Source organism: Periplaneta americana, chromosome 5 (assembly GCF_040183065.1).
Source record: "Periplaneta americana isolate PAMFEO1 chromosome 5, P.americana_PAMFEO1_priV1, whole genome shotgun sequence".
In the NCBI taxonomy this organism is placed as follows: Eukaryota; Metazoa; Arthropoda; class Insecta; order Blattodea; family Blattidae; genus Periplaneta; species Periplaneta americana.
Genome location: NC_091121.1, coordinates 38,362,921 through 38,382,944, shown reverse-complemented (window position 1 = coordinate 38,382,944; position 20,024 = coordinate 38,362,921). Strand labels below are relative to the sequence as shown.

Sequence of the window (20,024 nt, the reverse complement as noted above, 5' to 3'; positions counted from 1 at the left end):
CCTGACCGGGACTCGAACCCGGGCCGTCTGCGTGACAGGCCGGAGGTCTGACCACGCGGGATTGAATGTCTTGTTACTTTCATTGACATTGAAATTTGTCTTGCTGGTTATTTCTTTTGCAGAGATTTATATCCAATTAACGCATAATTGCAGTGATCATTTGTGCTTAAATTGATATTGTCGTGAATTGGGAATTTCATATAGGCCTGTCTCGTGTAATACAGTTTGCAGCGGCGGTTCCTCTATATGATCACAGGAGCACGTGAACACCTTAAAAACCAACAATAATCGTACGTATTACTGTATTAATATTATTACATCTATTACTTTCCAATGTGCAATGACGTTCCTACATATTTCGTCTCGAGAGAATGTCCCGTTCGTGTGTCGTGTGTCTTTAAATCTCCATTGGACAGGTTGACAGCAGCTCGCACAATTTTTCTGTAGCAGGGTGGAATAGCCTCAGGCGAGAATATTTTATGGTTTGGTACAATCAATGGTTACAATAGCTTTGGCTCGCACAGGTCTTAACGTGCTAGTGACAGAGAAAGAGAGATACTCCATCTCCCTTGGGTCTGGCATCCTGATTCCTGTTCCTTTCTCCCTCTTTCCTCGTTTTTTCTCTCTTTACTGTTTCTTTTCAAAATACCGAAACGCACGAGGGCTGATTCTGTTATCTTTTGTTCAGCAAAGTAAGTAACACTTAAAGTTTGGAGACGGACGTGTGTAAAATTGTGAGGGTGTTAAATTAGAAGAGGATTAAAATATTCCTCCGTAGCACAATGACAGAAGCCTGATTAAGTATATTGGCTATGTTGGCAGTGGAAAAAAAAAAAAAAAAATCTTGTTAACAACATTACAGTTATTGATAAGTTTGCATCTCTCAAAACAAGGCGCATGGAGTTTCTTTACAAATAAATCTAGATCTTCAACAACAGCAGTGAAAGTGAGTCCTATGAATTAATTTTACTCTACTCTTGTTTAAAGGTTTCAATTTTGGTTTATATGCGTAGATTTGGTACATGCATACTAGAACTCGTTTATCTCTGACGTGTGACTCAGCTATACGAGAATATAATAGGAGCATCATTTCAAAACGTATTAAGTCCCACAGTGGACGAAATTAAATTTGTTACTTTCCATTTATTATCTTTCATGCTGTGAAGTCTGATGGTTCCAAGTCGTCATATTTGTAAACTGTGAAACCAGTACTTCAAAATCGTTTTGTGTAGTGTTTTGAAAACTTGAACGGTTTACGAGTAATTCAGTTTTTCGTCAGTCGTGTAAAAAAATTGTAAGTTGGGCATAATACGATTTGAAACGATGCTCCTCTAATTATCAGTGTGTTCATTACCAATATATATTTTTTTGTGAACACCCATCCAAGAAAGGCACGAGCCGCCACTGACAGTTTGTGATAAGAGGCAGTTATCCAGATTAGGTAACCGTTAAGTATGGCAGCTGAATATTTCTGTGGCTGATGTACTAGCCAAGTAATGTTTGTCCTCCGTCGGTTTGGGCGAATGCAACGTTTGCGTCCTATAAATATTGTGAAGAGAGCGTGCGAACTATTCTCCAAGCTCTGACCCATCCCAATAGTACTCGTAGCAGACATTATGTTGGCCGAAAGATTGCGATAGCGTGCCAACAAAGTCAGAATACAGCAGTTCCACCTACAAAGTTTACAAAATAATTCTCTCGCCTGTGACATGTACAGTGAGTTATAAATGACTTGGAAGTTAAATAAGAGATAACCTTGAATTTTCGTTGAACCCATGGTCACGGGTTTAAATCCTTCATGGCCATGGCTGATTCCTTATTGTTTTGTAGGCCTAATCCAAGATTTCTCACGTGAAGACCTCGAATCGTTTTTTTAGTCAATCCATTGTCTTTCTTTTATTGTACTTTCGTTATATAAATGTATTTTTGAGGCAAAGTACGGTAGTTACTGTTAGTTGCCATTCCTATCACTGTAGGCTAATAATAATAATAATAATAATAATAATAATAATAATAATAATAATAATAATAAATTTATTTATTTATACTGGCAGAATTAAGGCCATAGGGCTTTCTTTAGGTTTATATTAGTGAATTAAATAAGTGAAAAAGTATTTGCGCATCCCTTTCACTTTGACATAATAATAATAATAATAATAATAATAATAATAATAATAATAGTAATTTATTTTATTTATTTCGAATATTAATGTGCAAAACAACAGCACAAAGCCAATTACAGTTTAGCACAAAATAAAAAAACAAAACAGAACAAATGATTATGAGAATGAATGACAGAAATGGCAGTGAGATGAAATACAATCAATATAATGGTCAACATTAATCATTCACCAAGTGCAACAAAATGAATGGCAATATCTAACAAATAATAAAAGATGTTAAATAACAAGTAAGGATATATCATGCATAAGTAAAATCAAATCAGATCTTGCAAATTAGCACTTTTAATACACCTGGCTATTCGAGAAAGGGATTTAAATAATTTAGTGAAGAAAATTCTTTGACCACGAAAACCTTTCACGGGAATTCTAAGGTAGGTGTTATGTATAAAAGAATCACAATCAATGACACCATTAATAGCATTATTAAAGAAAGTATAATCAATATCCTGACGTCTCGAATACAGACTGGTACAGTTAAAATATTTACTAGATAGTTCATAATTTAAAGAAGAGGAGTTAGGTACAAATCTGAACGCACAAAGAGAAATGAATTTTCTTTGGATATTTTCTAGTTTAGCTGAATCAATTGAAGTAATAGAGTTCCACGCAACAGATGCATATTCTAATTTAGACCTTACTAAAGCATAATATAATGTAAGTAGTGTATAATAATAATAATAATAATAATAATAATAATAATAATAATAATAATATAAGAATAAGGAACTTCATGCTTCATGCGTTAGACCACTCGGCCAGCATTATATTATATTATATTATATTATATTATATTATATTATATTAGCCTACATTACATTATATTATGGCGGGCTTATGTGAGGGCGGCGATGAACCTGTGGGTTCCTTAAAGCCATTTGTAAGTATTATATTATATTATATTATATTATATTATATTATATTATATTATATTATATTATATTACATTACATTACATTACATTACATTATATTATATTATATATTATATAGTCCGCCATGTTAGCTCTGTAGTAGCGCGCCTGCCTCCAGACTAGCCGATTTAGGAGAAATGGTGGTGTACAACTTCTAATCACTAAATTGTGCACCAATGTACTGTACCTAGGTTAAATCTCAAATCTCTCCTCAGTGCATATAAAGTGAAGACATATGTTACTATCCGTCGGATGGGGACGTTAAGCATGGCGGCCCGTAGGCTACGTTCCGGCACCGGGTTTCCTCTTTCCCTTCCTCATCTTCATCATCTTCGCCCATTCCCTACACTATAGTTACACGAACACTTACACATATATACGACATGACTCTTCACAGATACATATCATGCCAAAGTAGTGTGCATTGTGTGCAACTTGAAAATGGGTCACAATCCTGCCGTCTGTCCGCAAAATGCGGAACCCAAATCACACAAGTGAAATGGGTAAACTATGGATGCACACATATTATGTTATGTTATGTTATGTTATGTTATGTTATGTTATGTTATGTTATGTTACCGCCGTTTGAGTATGGATAATATTAATTTATTATTATAAAGCTATTATGATATTAGGGAAAAATTCTTGCTGGTTGTATTATAATTAAAAGAGGGGAGTTTCCATATGACAATCAAAAATGCATAATCTGAAAGGACAAATAAAAATCGTAGATGCTTTAAATGGCTACTACAAATCAACAGCGGGCACAACGTGTTCTTTGGTATGCTAAATTTGAGAGTATTAAAAGAATTCAAAGGTAATTTCGACGTGAGTATGGTGTGCGTAATCTGCCTAAATACGATTCCATAATGTTGTGGTATCGAACATTTGTAGAAACAGGTTCTGTGTTAAAAAAAAAAAAAACATGCAGGAGGTCGCAGGCGAATCCCAGTACGAGAAGCAGCTATCTCTTGGCTTGGTCCCCAAACTCCCCAGATCTAACCCCTCCTGACTTCTTTGTGTAGGGTTTTGTTAAAGACGTTGTCTATTCACAGAAACCCAGAAACATTGATGATCTGAGAGTAAAAATTACTCAAGCTTTTCAACAAATCACCCCTCTTATGTTACAACGGACATGATCTGAATTGCATCACCGTTATGAGTTGTGCAGGGTGCGCAATGGGGGTCATGTTGAGCTCTGAAGAATCTCCCATCTTTCAGTGTTATATGCATAAAGTTTCAACAAATAAATTTCAGTAGTAAATGTTTTATGGTGTTTTTATTTTATCCATACCCAAAAGGATCACCCTGTATTATTTATTTTAAATGATGTTTCAAGAAAATAAGCTATAAATCTTAATGTGATTCACAGCATGATAAATGAAATTAATCGTTGCGAAAGGTTAGAAAATAAAAGGAGAAAACGTGTGAGATCTTCGTGACACGAAATTTTATATTGAATCATTGATCTTGTCTAAAAGTGTGTATTCTGCAATGCAGCATGCGTATATATGTGTATATATACATAATATATACGTACATATCAGTATACATATGTATGCATATATATATATGTATAAATAACTATATTTTGTTTCTTCAGTGGTCTATAAATATGCTCTATTGCGAAACTTCTAAATGCATGGACTTGATCAAACAGGATTTAGCTGTTATGTGATGCATCCAATTGTAAAACGGGGATTAATACGTTCAGTGAGCAAAATCGTGTAATTAGCCGCTGATTGGCTGATCATTACATAATTTAACAAGCTTACGTGGCCGGATTATTGTAGCGAACATGTTAGGCATGTTACACATGTCTGTAAATGTTACTTTCCACAGCATTTCGTCACGGTAGCTATCACTGGCGTGCGTGGCTTTTTCCTCACTATTGCTGGCAATAATAATAATAATAATAATAATAATAATAATAATAATAATAATAATAATAATAATAATAATATAATAATAATAATATTAATAAATATTACACATGTCTGTAAATGTTACTTTCCACAGCATTTCGTCACGGTAGCTATCACTGACGTGCGTGGCTTTTTCCTCACTACTGCTGGCAATAATAATAATAATAATAATAATAATAATAATAATATAATAATAATAATATTAATAAATATTACACATGTCTGTAAATGTTACTTTCCACAGCATTTCGTCACGGTAGCTATCACTGGCGTGCGTGGCTTTTTCCTCACTACTGCTGGCAATAATAATAATAATAATAATAATAATAATAATAATAATAATAATAATAAATATTACACATGTCTGTAAATGTTACTTTCCACAGCATTTCGTCACGGTAGCTATCACTGGCGTGCGTGGCTTTTTCCTCACTATTGCTTGCAACAACAACAACAACAATAATAATAATAATAATAATAATAATAATAATAATAATAATAATAATAAATATTACACATGTCTGTAAATGTTACTTTCCACAGCATTTCGTCACGGTAGCTATCACTGACGTGCGTGGCTTTTTCCTCACTATTGCTGGCAATAATAATAATAATAATAATAATAATAATATAATAATAATAATAATAATAATAATATTAATAAATATTACACATGTCTGTAAATGTTACTTTCCACAGCATTTCGTCACGGTAGCTATCACTGGCGTGCGTGGCTTTTTCCTCACTATTGCTTGCAACAACAACAACAACAATAATAATAATAATAATTATTATTATTATTTATTTATTTATTGATATTTATATGCTGGACAACAGCCATAGGCCAATAAAAGTCCAGCACAGTGATACAAATAATGCAATAAAATGAACAACTATGGTACACATTACATAAAAGAGATAACAACAAAATAAAGAACATAGATTACAATGATTCTTTTACAAGAATTAATGCTATTATATATTAGGAAAGGAGTTGATTCATACAAAAGTATTACCACTATGTGTATAAAGATAATGCAATTAATATTAGCAAAGACATTGCCATGTCCTAATACTTATATACATTGAATGGATCGAAATCGCATACATGTAAGTTAGCATGTTTAATACATCTGGAGACCGGCGAGGAAGATTTAGAATTTCTAATATAGAAGAGTTTGTGATGTCTCATGTCCTTCATAGAAATACGAAGGCTGACACTGTTTAAGAAAGATTGACAATTAATGTCACCTTTAAGAACCTTACATAAGAATAAGTAATCGAGATCATGACGTCTAGTATACAAGCTTCGACATTTAAACTGCTCGCATTTTTATCATAGTTATACCCAGAGTTATTAGGCAGAAATCTGTACGAACATAATGAAATAAATTTCCTTTGAATATTTTCCAGTTTTGCCGAATCAGAACTAGTAATAGAGTTCCAAACTACAGATGCATATTCGAGTTTCGATCTCACTAATGTATAGTATAGTATTAAAAGAGAGTCAGGTGTTGAAAGAGAATAAGTAATTGACGGAATTAATCCTAACATTCTTATTGGATGGTTATAAATATAATCAATGTGGTTGTGAAAATATAATTTATTGTCAATTAATACACTGAGGTCTCTAATACAATCTTTTCTGTTAATAAATACATTTTTCAGATGATACTTATATTTTAGTGTAGAGGTTTTCCTTGAAAATGATATTACATAAGTTTTGGATTCATTAATCATCATCCCGTTATCAACTGCCCAATTGGTAATTGAATTAATGTCATCCTGAAGAAATTGACAGTCGGCAACACTATTGATTTTTCGAAAAATTTTAAAATCATCAGCGAATAATAGATAGTCAGAACTTATTCTTTTGCAAATGTCGTCAATGAAGATTAAAAATAGAAGAGGTCCTAAAGTTGAGCCCTGAGGCACACCACAAATAATATTAAATGGATCAGAGAGAGTATTCGAAATTCGTACACTAGATTGTCTATCGTGTAAATAATTTTCAAACCAGCTTACGTAGCTTACCGATAGTCCTATGTTATCTAATTTAGACAAAAGAATAGAATGTGGAACTACATCAAACGCCTTACTGAAATCAAAATATATTGTATCAGTTTGGCCCTGGGATTCAACAACTGGTACAATCTGATTCAAATAAGGGACTAAGTTAGTTGTAGTAGATTTGGGTTTAGTAAATCCGTGCTGTGCAGAATTTAATTTGTTTTTTACAAAAAAAAAAAAAAAAAAAAAAAAATATGCTTGTGAATTATAGTTTCAAAAATTTTTGAGAAATTATTTAAAATAGAGATAGGTCGATAATTACCAACTACATTCCTTTTGCCATTTTTAAAGACGGGAATAACTGCTGCTTGTTTCCAGTAAGATGGAAATACTCCAGTTTTCAAGCTTAAATTAAATACGTGAACTAATAAAGGTACAAGAATTTCAGAACACTCTTTTATTATAAAATTTGGAATACCATCAGTGCCCATTGATTTCGTTGACTTTAATTTTTTAATTGATTTCCTTACATCATCATGTGTTACTATTGGTATAGATAGACAGTCTGTACAATTGTTGTTATTGTTTTGTGCCTTAAGATCAAGCTTTTTCTGAAGTGAATTGAAATGGTTAGCAAATGCATTGACAATATATTTTTCATCAGTGAGGTGTTTATCTTTAATAATTAATTCATATGGGTGGTTATCCGTTTTGCGAAATGATTCAACGTATTTCCAAAATTCCTTGGGTTCATTTTTTAAATAGTCATCGATTTTTTAAGCCAGATTAAGTCAGATTAATTTATCAATAATAATAATAATAATAATAATAATAATAATAATAATAATAATAATAATAATAATAAAGCTTCAACTATGGCTTAAAACTGTGTAATAATTTCATTTCTCGGTACTCCGATTTACAAAATGTAAGTTGTTCACCGCTGTGGAGTAACGGTTAACATGCCTTACCGTGAAACGAGCGGGCCCGGATTCAAATCCTGGTTGGTACAAGTTACCTCGTTGAAGTATTTTCGAAGTTTTATCTCAACCCATTAAGAGCAAATTCTGGGTGACTTTCGGCGCTGGACCCTGGACTCATTTCGTCGGAATTATCATCTTCATCTCACTCAGACGCTAGATAACCATAGCAGTTGATAAAGCGTCGTAAAATAATCAATAAAATTTATAAGTACGGTGAAATTTAAACTTATAATTTTATTGAAGAAATTATTGACAATTAACATAGCGATAGATAATTCATGATTATTAATTTTATTTGGGCGTACCGTTAGCCGAACGGCTGGAACGTCGCCTTTCCACGCTGGTAATCCGGGTTCGAATCCTGGTGGGTCCAACTGGAATTTGTGGTGGTCAACGACGGTGTTTGATTAAGGTTTTCGCGGGATACTCCTGTTTCCCTTACCGGAATTCCACCATTGCACCATAATCATTCACCATCATATATTGTTACGTTGTTCGCATCCAATGGCGCATCATGGACAACGCCTTCATGGCAGCTGAAAAAAAAACTAAAAGTTTTGGCTCATCGCCTACTAAATGGGGACGTTTAGCCGAATGACGCAAGTCAAGTGCCCACCATTGCCCACCATTAGTAAAAACAGTCTTAATTTTATTTACTTATGAATATCAGTTGTAAAGTCTTTCAGAAATAAGTAATTATTTATTTTATTATATATTACAATGTTTCTACTAATAATTCCGCAATTTGTGACATCTGGCCGACATCTACGGCTGACCACTAGGATTCAGAATACAAAGCAGAGGTTAAATTAAAAATAAGATACAATATGATTTGCGGAGAGAATCCAGAACAATAATAGATTTAAAAATAAAGTACAATTCGATTTCGAAGAAACCTGAGATGAAAGTACAATTAAGAGTAATGAAATGAGGTAAAAAAAATAATATTACGTAGTGTTATACAAGTGATTGTGTAAAAATGGATAATGAATCTCTCAATACCGTTAGACAAATTTTGTTAATGTCCTCATTAGAAAATTTGAGAGAAAGGAGAATGGTTTTGGTTAACTTAAATGAAGTTCCCGTAGCGCCAAAAGGAAGTCTTTCACTTCTCATGTGTTAATATTAATTTTGTATCTCTCACTGAAGTCAGGAATACGTGGATTGTAAATAAACTTCTTTTCATCGTTAATGTTATTGGGTTGTTGATCATCCTTCTCAAAACGGTCAGTGGGGTCAAGAATGAGGCTTCTTTGATTCCGGCGATCAATGGCTATAATGTCTGCTCTTCTCGTTGACCCATTCTCAACCAAGCAGTGCACTTCTTCATAAATCTCCCACTTTACCTTCCGAAGAGTGGTTGCGATGGAGCTTCTCACTTTATGGTAGCGATTGTTCCTCAATAGTTCTCCTTTAGGATAATAACCCAAAACATGCCCAAGAGTTTCTACTTCGCTGCATCCTGGATGATGACAGTTTTAATCTTGGTATTGTCAAAATTCTTACAGTGATCATTGATTCAGTATGATAATAAATAAAAATCAATGTAACAGTTGTACGATGATCACATTTGAAGAGTCCACTGCAAGAATGATGGATGTTACTTTCTTGTTGAAAATGAACCAAGACTGTCAATGCATAGCTTAAGACATGGAATGTACATAGCGAGTTATATGACATTAACACTGATAGTCATTGTCCAGTAATGATCGGAAAATCACAGTTAAGCTTTGAGCGCTAAGCATTTCAAACTTTCAATTGCTTCTCCTGAAAAATGTGTTCCAAATGACATCCATCATTCTTGCAGTGGACTCTTCATTTATAAAAATCATTTAAATAAATTTAACGAGTTTTGTAAATGTGATCATACAACTGTAACATTGATTTTTTATTTATTATCATAGTATATACCGGTATTATTTTAATTTATACTATTTTGTTTTAATTACATACATTTATTGTATACTTCTTCTTCTTTTCATCTTCCTGCCTATATATACTGCAGTATTGAACCTCCAAACACGAGTGTTGCTCATACGGGATGATTTTATTTAAATAATTTTATGTTTGAATATTTATTATGTTCAGTTATACTTACTTACTTACTTACAAATGGCTTTTAAGGAACCCGAAGGTTCATTGCCGCCCTCACATAAGCCCGCCAGCGGTCCCTATCCTGTGCAAGATTAATCCAGTCTCTATCATCATACCCCACCTCCCTCAAATCCATTTTAATATTATCCTCCCATCTACGTCTCGGCCTCCCTAAAGGTCTTTTTCCCTCCGGTCTCCCAACTAACAATCTATATGCATTTCTGGATTCGCCCATACGTCTACATGCCCTGCCAATCTCAAACGTCTGGATTTAATGTTCCTAATTATGTCAGGTGAAGAATACAATGCGTGCAGTTCTGTGTTGTGTAACTTTCTCCTTTCTCCTGTAACTTCATCCCGCTTAGCCCCAAATATTTTCCTCAGCACCTTATTCTCAAACACCCTTAACCTATGTTCCTCTCTCAGAGTGAGAGTCCAAGTTTCACAACCATACAGAAGAACCGGTAATATAACTGTTTTATAAATTCTAACTTTCAGATTTTTGGACATCAAACTGGATGATAAGAGCTTCTCAACCGAATAATAACATGCATTTCCCATATTTATTCTGCGTTTAATTTCCTTCCGAGTATCATTTATATTTGTTACTGTTGCTTCAAGATATTTGAATTTTTCCACCTCTTCGAAGGATAAATCTCCAATTTTTATATTTCCATTTCGTACAATATTCTGGTCACGAGACATAATCATATACTTTGTCTTTTCGGGATTTACTTCCAAACCGATCGCTTTACTTGCTTCAAGTAAAATTTCCGTGTTTTCCCTAATCGTTTGTGGATTTTCTCCTAATATATTCACGTCATCCGCATAGACAAGAAGCTGATGTAACCCGTTCAATTCCAAACCCTGCATGTTATCCTGAACTTTCCTAATGGCATATTCTAGAGCGAAGTTAAAGAGTAAAGGTGATAATGCATCTCCCTTCTTTAGCCCGCAGTGAATTGGAAAAGCATCAGATAGAAACTGACCTATACGGACTCTGCTGTATGTTTCACTGAGACACATTTTAATTAATCGAACTAGTTTCTTGGGAATACCAAATTCAATAAGAATATCATATAATACTTCCCTCTTAACCGAGTCATATGCCTTTTTGAAATCTATGAATAACTGATGCACTGTACCCTTATACTCCCATTTTTTCTCCATTATCTGTCGAATACAAAAAATCTGATCAATAGTCGATCTATTACGCCGAAAACCGCACTGATGATCCCCAATAATTTCATCTACGTACGGAGTTAATCTTCTCAAAAGAACATTGGACAAAATTTTGTACGACGTCAACAAAAGTGATATTCCTCGAAAGTTACCACAGTTGGTTTTGTCCCCCTTTTTAAAAATAGGTACAATTATGGACTCCTTCCATTGTTCTGGTACAATTTCCTTTTCCAAAATTGCAAGTACAAGTTTATAAATTTCGCTATATAATGCACTTCCACCGTCTTGTATTAATTCTGCTGGAATTTGATCGATACCTGGAGACTTGTACTTTTTCAGATTTTCTATCGCAATTTCGACTTCTGAAAGCGTGAGTTCGGGTATAAGTGGCTCAGCAGTTTGTATTTCAATTTCGTCTTTAATGTATTTAAGGTTTTGCATACTATTCTTTTATTTTTGTTGTAATTTCAATATTGCTTGTAATATTTCAGTGTTTTTGTCAAATACTGTGTAAATTAAATAAAACAAATTGAATAAAGTTGAATTTACCTTTGTTACAGATCCCTGCCTGTACATCTTGAGGTTTGCCAACAAACTTGAGTTTGGTGACAAGACTCATGAAGTGTCCATGACAGCCTTGCGATTGGTCCAGAGAATGAAGAGAGACTCGATTCACACTGGTCGGCGGCCGTCGGGTCTTTGTGGTGCCGGTAAGCTTATCCGCATTAAAATGTATGTCAGTTTGCCAACGGTAACACAATTATTGTGTTATACCAACCATTTCGCCAATAGAGACTGATTAATGGTAAATATATCTATGTATTTGTTAGGCCTATGTGTTAATACACAATACAAAATTAATTTTGGTTTGCACATGTCCAACGGCCTACCCTGTTCAACATCTACTTGGAGGATTTAGTGAAGAACTGTTTTCAGAACAAAGAGGTGTGATAGTAGGAGGAAGAAAAATAAATTGCGTAAGATTTGCTGTTGATATGGCGTTGTTAGCAGAATAGGAGACGATACTAAGGGATATGTTACTGGAGCTAAATTACATCTGTGAGCAATATGGGATGACGGTAAATGTCAACAATACGAAGACCATGGTTGTCGGAAGAAAAATAAAGAAGATAAATGTGCGAATTCTAAATGAGGCAGTAGAGCAAGTGGACGGCTTCAAATACTTGAGGTGTACTGTAAGCAGTAACATGAGCTTCTGCCAGGAAGTCAAAAGGAGAATAGCAATGGCAAAGAAAGCTTTTATTTTAAAAAGGAGCATCTTCTGCGGGCCTCTAGATATTTGAGAACTAATCAACCATGTTTTCAAAATGTGGCTTTTACAGAGTTGTAAAATTGCCGGTAAATAATGAGACAGTACGCCACTGCATTGCTCTTTGTTTAACCCACATTCATTTTCGTTATAGCATCTATTTTAGAAGAGAATTATCGGTATGAAACTGGGTTGTATTATTATTCGATCTATGTAATAATAAACAATGAATTGCAATACATTTCTTTTATTAGATCAATTCTTTTATTTGTTGTTAGATTATTTTTTTAATTTTTGATGTAACAGATAACGCAACAGACTTCGGGCAAAACCCACCGTGGTAGCTTTTTAAATTTCAATATCTCAATCAGTGGCGTACTGGCCCAAAAATATTTAACATCATTACATGCAAGTTTGTAAAGTTTGTACCTGTAGATCCCTAGTTCCCGATCTCAAAATACTTACCTAGGACCCTCCACAACGCCTTTATTTTTTTCGGTTGAATTCAGAAATATCCTTTAGACGTCTTCTAAGCGAACATTCCCTTTGTTTGTAATATAACTGAAATAAGATATTTAATTACCTATTTTCTAACGCGTATAAAATAACAGAAGTCAAACTGAATACTGTAACTAAGCATTGCTTCAAATATTTATATTTCTTATAGATAGAGTTATGTATTAGTTTCTTGTATTCTTGTATTTCCAATAACCGAGTGAATTGAATAGATTTACTTCTGTTAATTTATATACGTAAATAACTTCATTTATAATTACCTTATTTACGCGAATCTAATCTTTTTTTTTTGTACAAATGTAGTATTCAAAATTGGGGTGCGCATTAGATTCGATGGCGCATTAGATTCGAGTGCAAATCCGTTCCGTACGTAGTTCTCCGGTAACTTCGTTCAAATATTTTATCGTTTGTTATGTCATAACTCATAACGCATTGCTGCGATTCTCGACTTCGTTACAGTTATTCATTTACCGGTATTTATTCGTTGGCCTATTATTGCATAGAATGCTTGAATGATTGTAAAAGCATTCAAGAAATGCTGCATTTCAAATGCTTTGGTTGGCAGCGAAGATGACGTGCTCTGGAACGACGAGGATGACGGGGAAAGAGAAAATGAATCTACTGACGTAGACATCTCCGAGGATTCCAGTGATGAAAGCATTAGTGAATAGTGGGAGTCAAATGTTTACTTGTCGTATTTCATGTAACAATAGTCCAATTGTATAAATTCTGTGCTCTTGTAGTTTACGTACAGATCCATTGTTGTATTAAATATAAATTTAAGTAAATACCGTATATCCTGCCATTGATGCGTATTACATTCAAAACAAACTCTTTTTTTTTTGTATGATTTTAAGTTTCAAGTTTGGGGTGCGCATTAGATTCGATGGCGCGTTAGATTCGCGTAAACACGGTATTACAAGGAGAAGACGCCTATATACCCAATGATATTTTCTGATCTCCGAACGCACAATATAAGTTTTTTGTGATGTTCTGTTTGGATACATTCTGGTCACATGGTTATACAATTTTTTAACGTGGAACGGTTATGCTTGATTGTCAAATGAATAAACTGCCAAGAACATTTTAACATCTGACGTCATTTGCTTACATTGTTATTGTGGTTGCTATATGGCTACACTTAGGTGCTTTCTTGCATGGAGTACTGTATATTTCTTATCTTATTATTCAGAAGACAAACCTAACGGTTCTTCAACGAAACCCATTCAGATGAAACACAGAAATTCCATTTTGTAAATACTTGTACAGATAAATAGTATATAATAATATATTCAACAGAATTGGGAATAACGCGTAGCCTATGACGCATTACAAGTAACGCCGTTACCAGTAACAGTTACTTTTCAAAGTAACTCTCGGTAATGGCGTTATTATTTAAAGTAACTATAACTAACGAAGTTACTTTTATCGGTAACGAAGTAACGAATATGTCGTTACAACTTTCATCGTTTATAATACATTTTGTTGTAAGAACAGACAGTATAATACCAGCCTTATTTGTAATAATTAGACCTCGTATTTTTAGGCTGGAATAGGATAAGTCGCAACAATTAGTTATGTTAAAATCCCTAAATGTATGCAACACGAGAAACTCTCGAGCGATGATATTGTCTAAAACTAGGTGCAATAAAGAACGTATGTTTCAGCCTACGCTAAACGAACCTAAAAATCCGAGATGTAGTAATATAATGTCAAAAATTATTTCGATCATTTCAACAATAAGTACATTACTTCTCTCGCTTACTCTAGGCCCGCTCATACCGACTTGGTTCATTGTGGTAACTATAGTTCCGTCGCTCCTATTTCCGGCAGCCAATCACGTTGCAGGTCGGCTACATTTAAACGTGTGCGTCTTGTGATTCGCTGCTGATGACGATATGCACTTCCTAAGACTCGATAATTACTTAATGTAATCGCCCGCCATTTTGGTTCTTTCGTTGGCGTTTCCAGAAAGCACACGAGGACGTTATTTGCCGCTCAATTATTTGCTCAATTACAGTGCGTTTGATTTATTATCATAGGAGCTACGACATCATAATGTTTAACGGTGCGATAATGTGGTAGCTCGGCAACGAAAGAACAAAAATGGCGAATGATATTACCTACCTAGAATTTATAGAGCCTTCACTTCCTGAGGCGTAAGCAAAGAGGAGGAGTCACGCCGGAAATAAACAGCGACGCGACTATATAAAGTGCACTCATGCTAATCCGACCATTCCTTGCACAAAGGGATGGCAGATTATCGAGAATGGCTGATTACCGAGAGTGTATAACAATTTTTGCTTAATTTTTCATTAAATTTAATGTTGTTAGGGTTACCAGGTACTCTTGAATGAAAAGCAGGCCAAACTGGTTCAAAAAGCAGGACAAAAGCCGGACACAAAAACATTTGTAGATGTTCTATTCCGTAGGACTTTTTTAGATTCAAAAGTCGAATTTAAGCTGCAAAATTTATATTAGTCATTAATTTGCATTGGCATTTATTATAATATCTGTATAATAAACGAAAATCATTAAAATACAATTAAAACAAAAAAAAATAGAATAATTACTGTACAATACCTTTTAGTGTCGTACTGTATACAGAAACATAAGTTACATGAAAAATATGAACTTTTTATACCAAATTTTACATGGAGGCTTAATTACAAAAACTACTTCACTGACCATATATTTCCTGACAGATGACTGAAACAACGGCTTTTACTACACTCGGAAGAATAATTTCTCATATTAACAGTTTTACTAATGGTGATCTTCAGGTGGGGGAAAAAATCTGAAATTGGTTCAACCTCGTGTTACTGATGGTGCCGCAGAACATGCTGCTGTTCATGCACGCCGATCGACCGATTTTATGAGCAAAGCGTATTCTGCCATGGTTTATCTGTGGCTTGTATTCTACACTAATGTTTGTGGTAATTGCAACACCAAGAAGGATACACGTGACTGAAATGAAATTGATACCACAGATTAGGTACATGACAATACACAAATGATTAGAATTACAGAACTGTACCTGATCTGTGACCATGAGATTTCAGTATGGTGTGAAGCCTCCATGCGCTGCAATCAGAGCCTTAGCGTCGTGGCATGGAATCAAAGAGGGCCTGGATATGTTACGTTTTGTGATTAAATGCATGGTTAATTAGAGAATTAAGTTGGAAGTTTCAGCAGTTTGGCAACATTGCCGCTAACACACTGCTCTTTCTTTTCGTCATACAGATGTAAGAGGTCAATGAACTCAGGTTTGTCTCCCTAGGTGAGCTACATCCCATTTCCCTCTCTGGCTATGACATTGCAATCTGCTCGCATCATTCAGTGGCTTGAAATTAGTAGTTTTTAAATTAAATTTACACGAAAACCAACCACGCTATTGAAATTCACCAGAGTGATAAATGATTCTTTATTAGAGTTTCTATCGATATGGACAAAAATCACAATCCTACTCGCAATAGCTAAAGTGGGTGTTAAACATTTGGGAGAAAACTTTTTTTCTGAAAAAACTATGAACTTTGCACCAATATGGTATTACAATTTTTTGTTACATACAACATGAGCTATTCACTCAGAAAATCTGCAGGGTTATTTCACTTTCACCCTGTTCAGTACATATTCTGTAACTCACTAGGGACTGCAGAACTGAATGTCGGCTATGTTCAGAGTTTCAGTCTTTCTTCTTCCCTTCTTTAGCTATATATATGAGTCCGATGCTGTGCTTTGTGTAGACGTTCAAATGATTTAACCTTGCGACAACAGACAGACATATGGACAGGCAGACAATTTGTAGTAAATCACTTTTTAACTACTAGGGGCTCTGAAACCATACAAGTTTGTTCATGATTATAATCATTCGTCATTATTAAATTATGTCAGACATTTACTACTGGTAGTAACATTATTTATTGGTTTTGTTTGTAGAGTACCTAAATGATTATTTAGGATAATTTTTAATTTTTCAGCCCTCCTCATGGCAGCCAGGTTACATGAATTTAGTCGCACTGTCGCAGACATAATCAAGATTGTGAAGGTACATGAATCTACAGTGAAGAAAAGGTAAGGGCGACTGTTTTATACAAATTTTTATATGGAGCTGAATAATTAAATATTTTGTGCATTTGAAAATTAAAGTTAAAAAAATGTTTATGTGTGTTTTAATAGATTAATTGAGTTCGGAGATACACCATCCAGTTCGTTAACGTTAGACGAGTTTATGACAGTGGACTTGGAAGAAGAGCAAGATCCACCTTCATTCAAGGCTGCCCGTAAAAAGGATCGAGAGCGGTTACAAAAAGTAAGTGTTGTGAACTTTCTGTTTATTCTTTATGTTCAAATTACAAAGAGAGATTAGTTGGACCTGTTACTACCTCAAAACAACAGATTAGTTAATTTTTTATCCAGTTTCTTTTCAAGATGAACTTATCATAGATTGCTTACAGTTAAAAGAATTTAGATACATTTGAAATCTCCGTGGGGTGAGGATTTTTTAAAAATCATAATATACATCTTTCCTCTGATTGAGATTCTAGCAATCACACCTATGGAGTAACGGCTAGCGCGTCTGGCCACGAAACCAGGTGGCCCAGGTTCGATTTCCGGTCGGGGCAAGTTACCTGGATGAAGTTTTTTCCGGGGTTTTCCCTCAACCCAATATAAGCAAATGCTGGGTAACTATCGGTGCTGGACCCTGGACTGAATTCACCTTCATTTCATTCAGACGCTAAATAACCTGAGATGTTGATACAGCATCGTAAAATAAACTACTAAAAAAAAAAGATTCTGGCTGATATATATCAAGCAGTACATCTCACTGTCGATATGTGCCAGAGGAAGAACTATAAATTGTTTGTATGCATCTGAAGTCTGAATAGTGTAATATGTAGCTAGTCACCAATGTATGCTATGGAGGTGGAAAGAAACTGGTTACCCTACCCCATTATCTCCTGGCCTAGTTGCCTCATAAGTGGTGCTTTGTTGGTATCACTTGTGAGGTTCAGACCTGTCTTCGGACAGTTGACTAAACAACAATATATATTTATGTTCAAACATTTTCTTAAGTTCGGAGATTGGGATACCCATTAGGTCGGATTTTGTTTGCCCCGTATGAGAGGATGACATGCTAATATCAGTGTTATTGCGTTTATTTTTTATTTTCTAGATGGTGGATGAAGAAGAAACTGCTCACAGCTTCAATGAATTGCAGCAAGAGATAGAGCGACATTTAGAAGAAAAGGCTGCTAAAGCTAGACGCAAACGATCTCGTAAAAACGCCTCCGGTAATATTATTTATTTATATTGCTTGACGAATGTTATGGAACACAATTGTTTATATTATATTACTATGATGTACCGAAGTACATATGGAGTTTCAGTGCAGTAATTCTGTTTTTCCATATGGTGAAGAATCGGTAGAATGGAGAAATATTCTCTCGGGACTCGAACCCGGGTTTTCAGCTTTATGTGCTGGTGCTTTATTCACTAAACCACATTGGATTCAAGTTCCGATCCCGTTTTTAATCCTTCTCATTTTTAAGTTCTACTTACTGTGTTCCCCTTTGTTGGCTTACCCTCATGTACAGTGTCACAGCATGTGTGACAGTAGACACAATGTCCAACCACAAGTATAATTACAGAGGTGCACTCATTACGAGTGATTATGTGGCCGGGGTCCAATGGAATATGACGCCATCTTGAATCACAAAGCGATTACTTACGCTTTATCATATTGCTATGATAAGTACATATGCATTTTCAGTGCAGTAATTCTGCATTTTCATTGGTGAAGAATCGGTAGAATGGAGAAAAATTTTCTCCGGCACCGGAACTCGAACCTGAGTCTCCAGCTTTATGTGCTGGCACTTTATCCGCTATGCCACATCAGATTCAAGTTCCGATGCAGGATCTGGATTGAATCCCTCTTGCAATGAGTGCACCTCTGTACTTGTGGTTGGACATTGTATCTACTGTCACACTTACTGTGACATGGTACACGAGAGTAGACCAACAAAGGGGAACATAGTAGGTAGAACTTAAAAATGAGAGGAATTCAATCCGGCATCGGAACTTGAATCCGGTGTGGCTTACGGTCTTACTAATAGAAACTCTGTATACAGACGTTTAACTTATACAAGGAGTAGCTCGTTTATACGTCATGTGTAAATTCCTTACTAATAATCACTACATACGTCGTGCATAATAGTACAACTGTTACACAGCTACGTCATAGTTTCGTCATTACTTCGTTACAAAAGGTAATAGAATATCTGAGGTTCTCTATTGCATCCGGTAGAGTGCTCTGGTGTGGCGTGTTAAGTATCGAGAGTACAATGGCTCTAATCGATTACCACACTATATTTTTGTCAAATAGTACAAGCTACAGCAATATTATTCTAATTATTCTGTGCCCTTTGGTTTGTTCTTCTGTGGTTACGAGGCAACCATCATCATAAAATGAGTGTCGATATGAACAGCTGTTAGAGGGGTGGCCATTTTTTCTCTATATACAACGCTTAAACAAGGGGTTTCGTGTATATAACTACTGCAAAGTAATTCCCATTGTATAGTTACAGACTGTTTATACATCCATCGCTTATGCATGGTTTATTAGTAACGTTTTCTGTCTCAACTCCGCATAAGTCTTGTATAAAAACTATACACGGTTTATTAGTAAGACAGTTAGTGGATAAAGCGCCAGCACATAACGCTGAAAACCCGGGTTCGAATCCCAGTGTCAGAGAGAATTTTTCTCTGTCTACTGATTCTTCACCACATGGAAACACAGAAATAGTGCACTGACACTTAATATGTACTTCGGTACATCATAGTGATATGATAAAGCATAAAGTAATCACTTGTGTTCCGTCAGACCCAGGCCACTTAATCACTCATAATGAGTGCACCTCTGTACTTGTGGTTGGACATTGTGTACACTGT

General features: G+C 34.9%; 1 protein-coding gene across 1 annotated transcript in view; it reads left to right on the top strand.

Annotated features, from left to right (window-relative positions):
- The window catches only part of Brf (Brf RNA polymerase III subunit), a 234,259-nt gene that overhangs the window by 197,658 nt on the left and 16,577 nt on the right, over positions 1 to 20,024 (top strand). The window contains exons 6-9 of the mRNA XM_069825490.1: positions 11,848 to 11,997; positions 17,054 to 17,147; positions 17,253 to 17,385; positions 18,250 to 18,367. Coding sequence (XP_069681591.1) covers positions 11,848 to 11,997; positions 17,054 to 17,147; positions 17,253 to 17,385; positions 18,250 to 18,367 — 495 coding nt within the window. The remainder of the gene's footprint in view (positions 1 to 11,847; positions 11,998 to 17,053; positions 17,148 to 17,252; positions 17,386 to 18,249; positions 18,368 to 20,024) is intronic.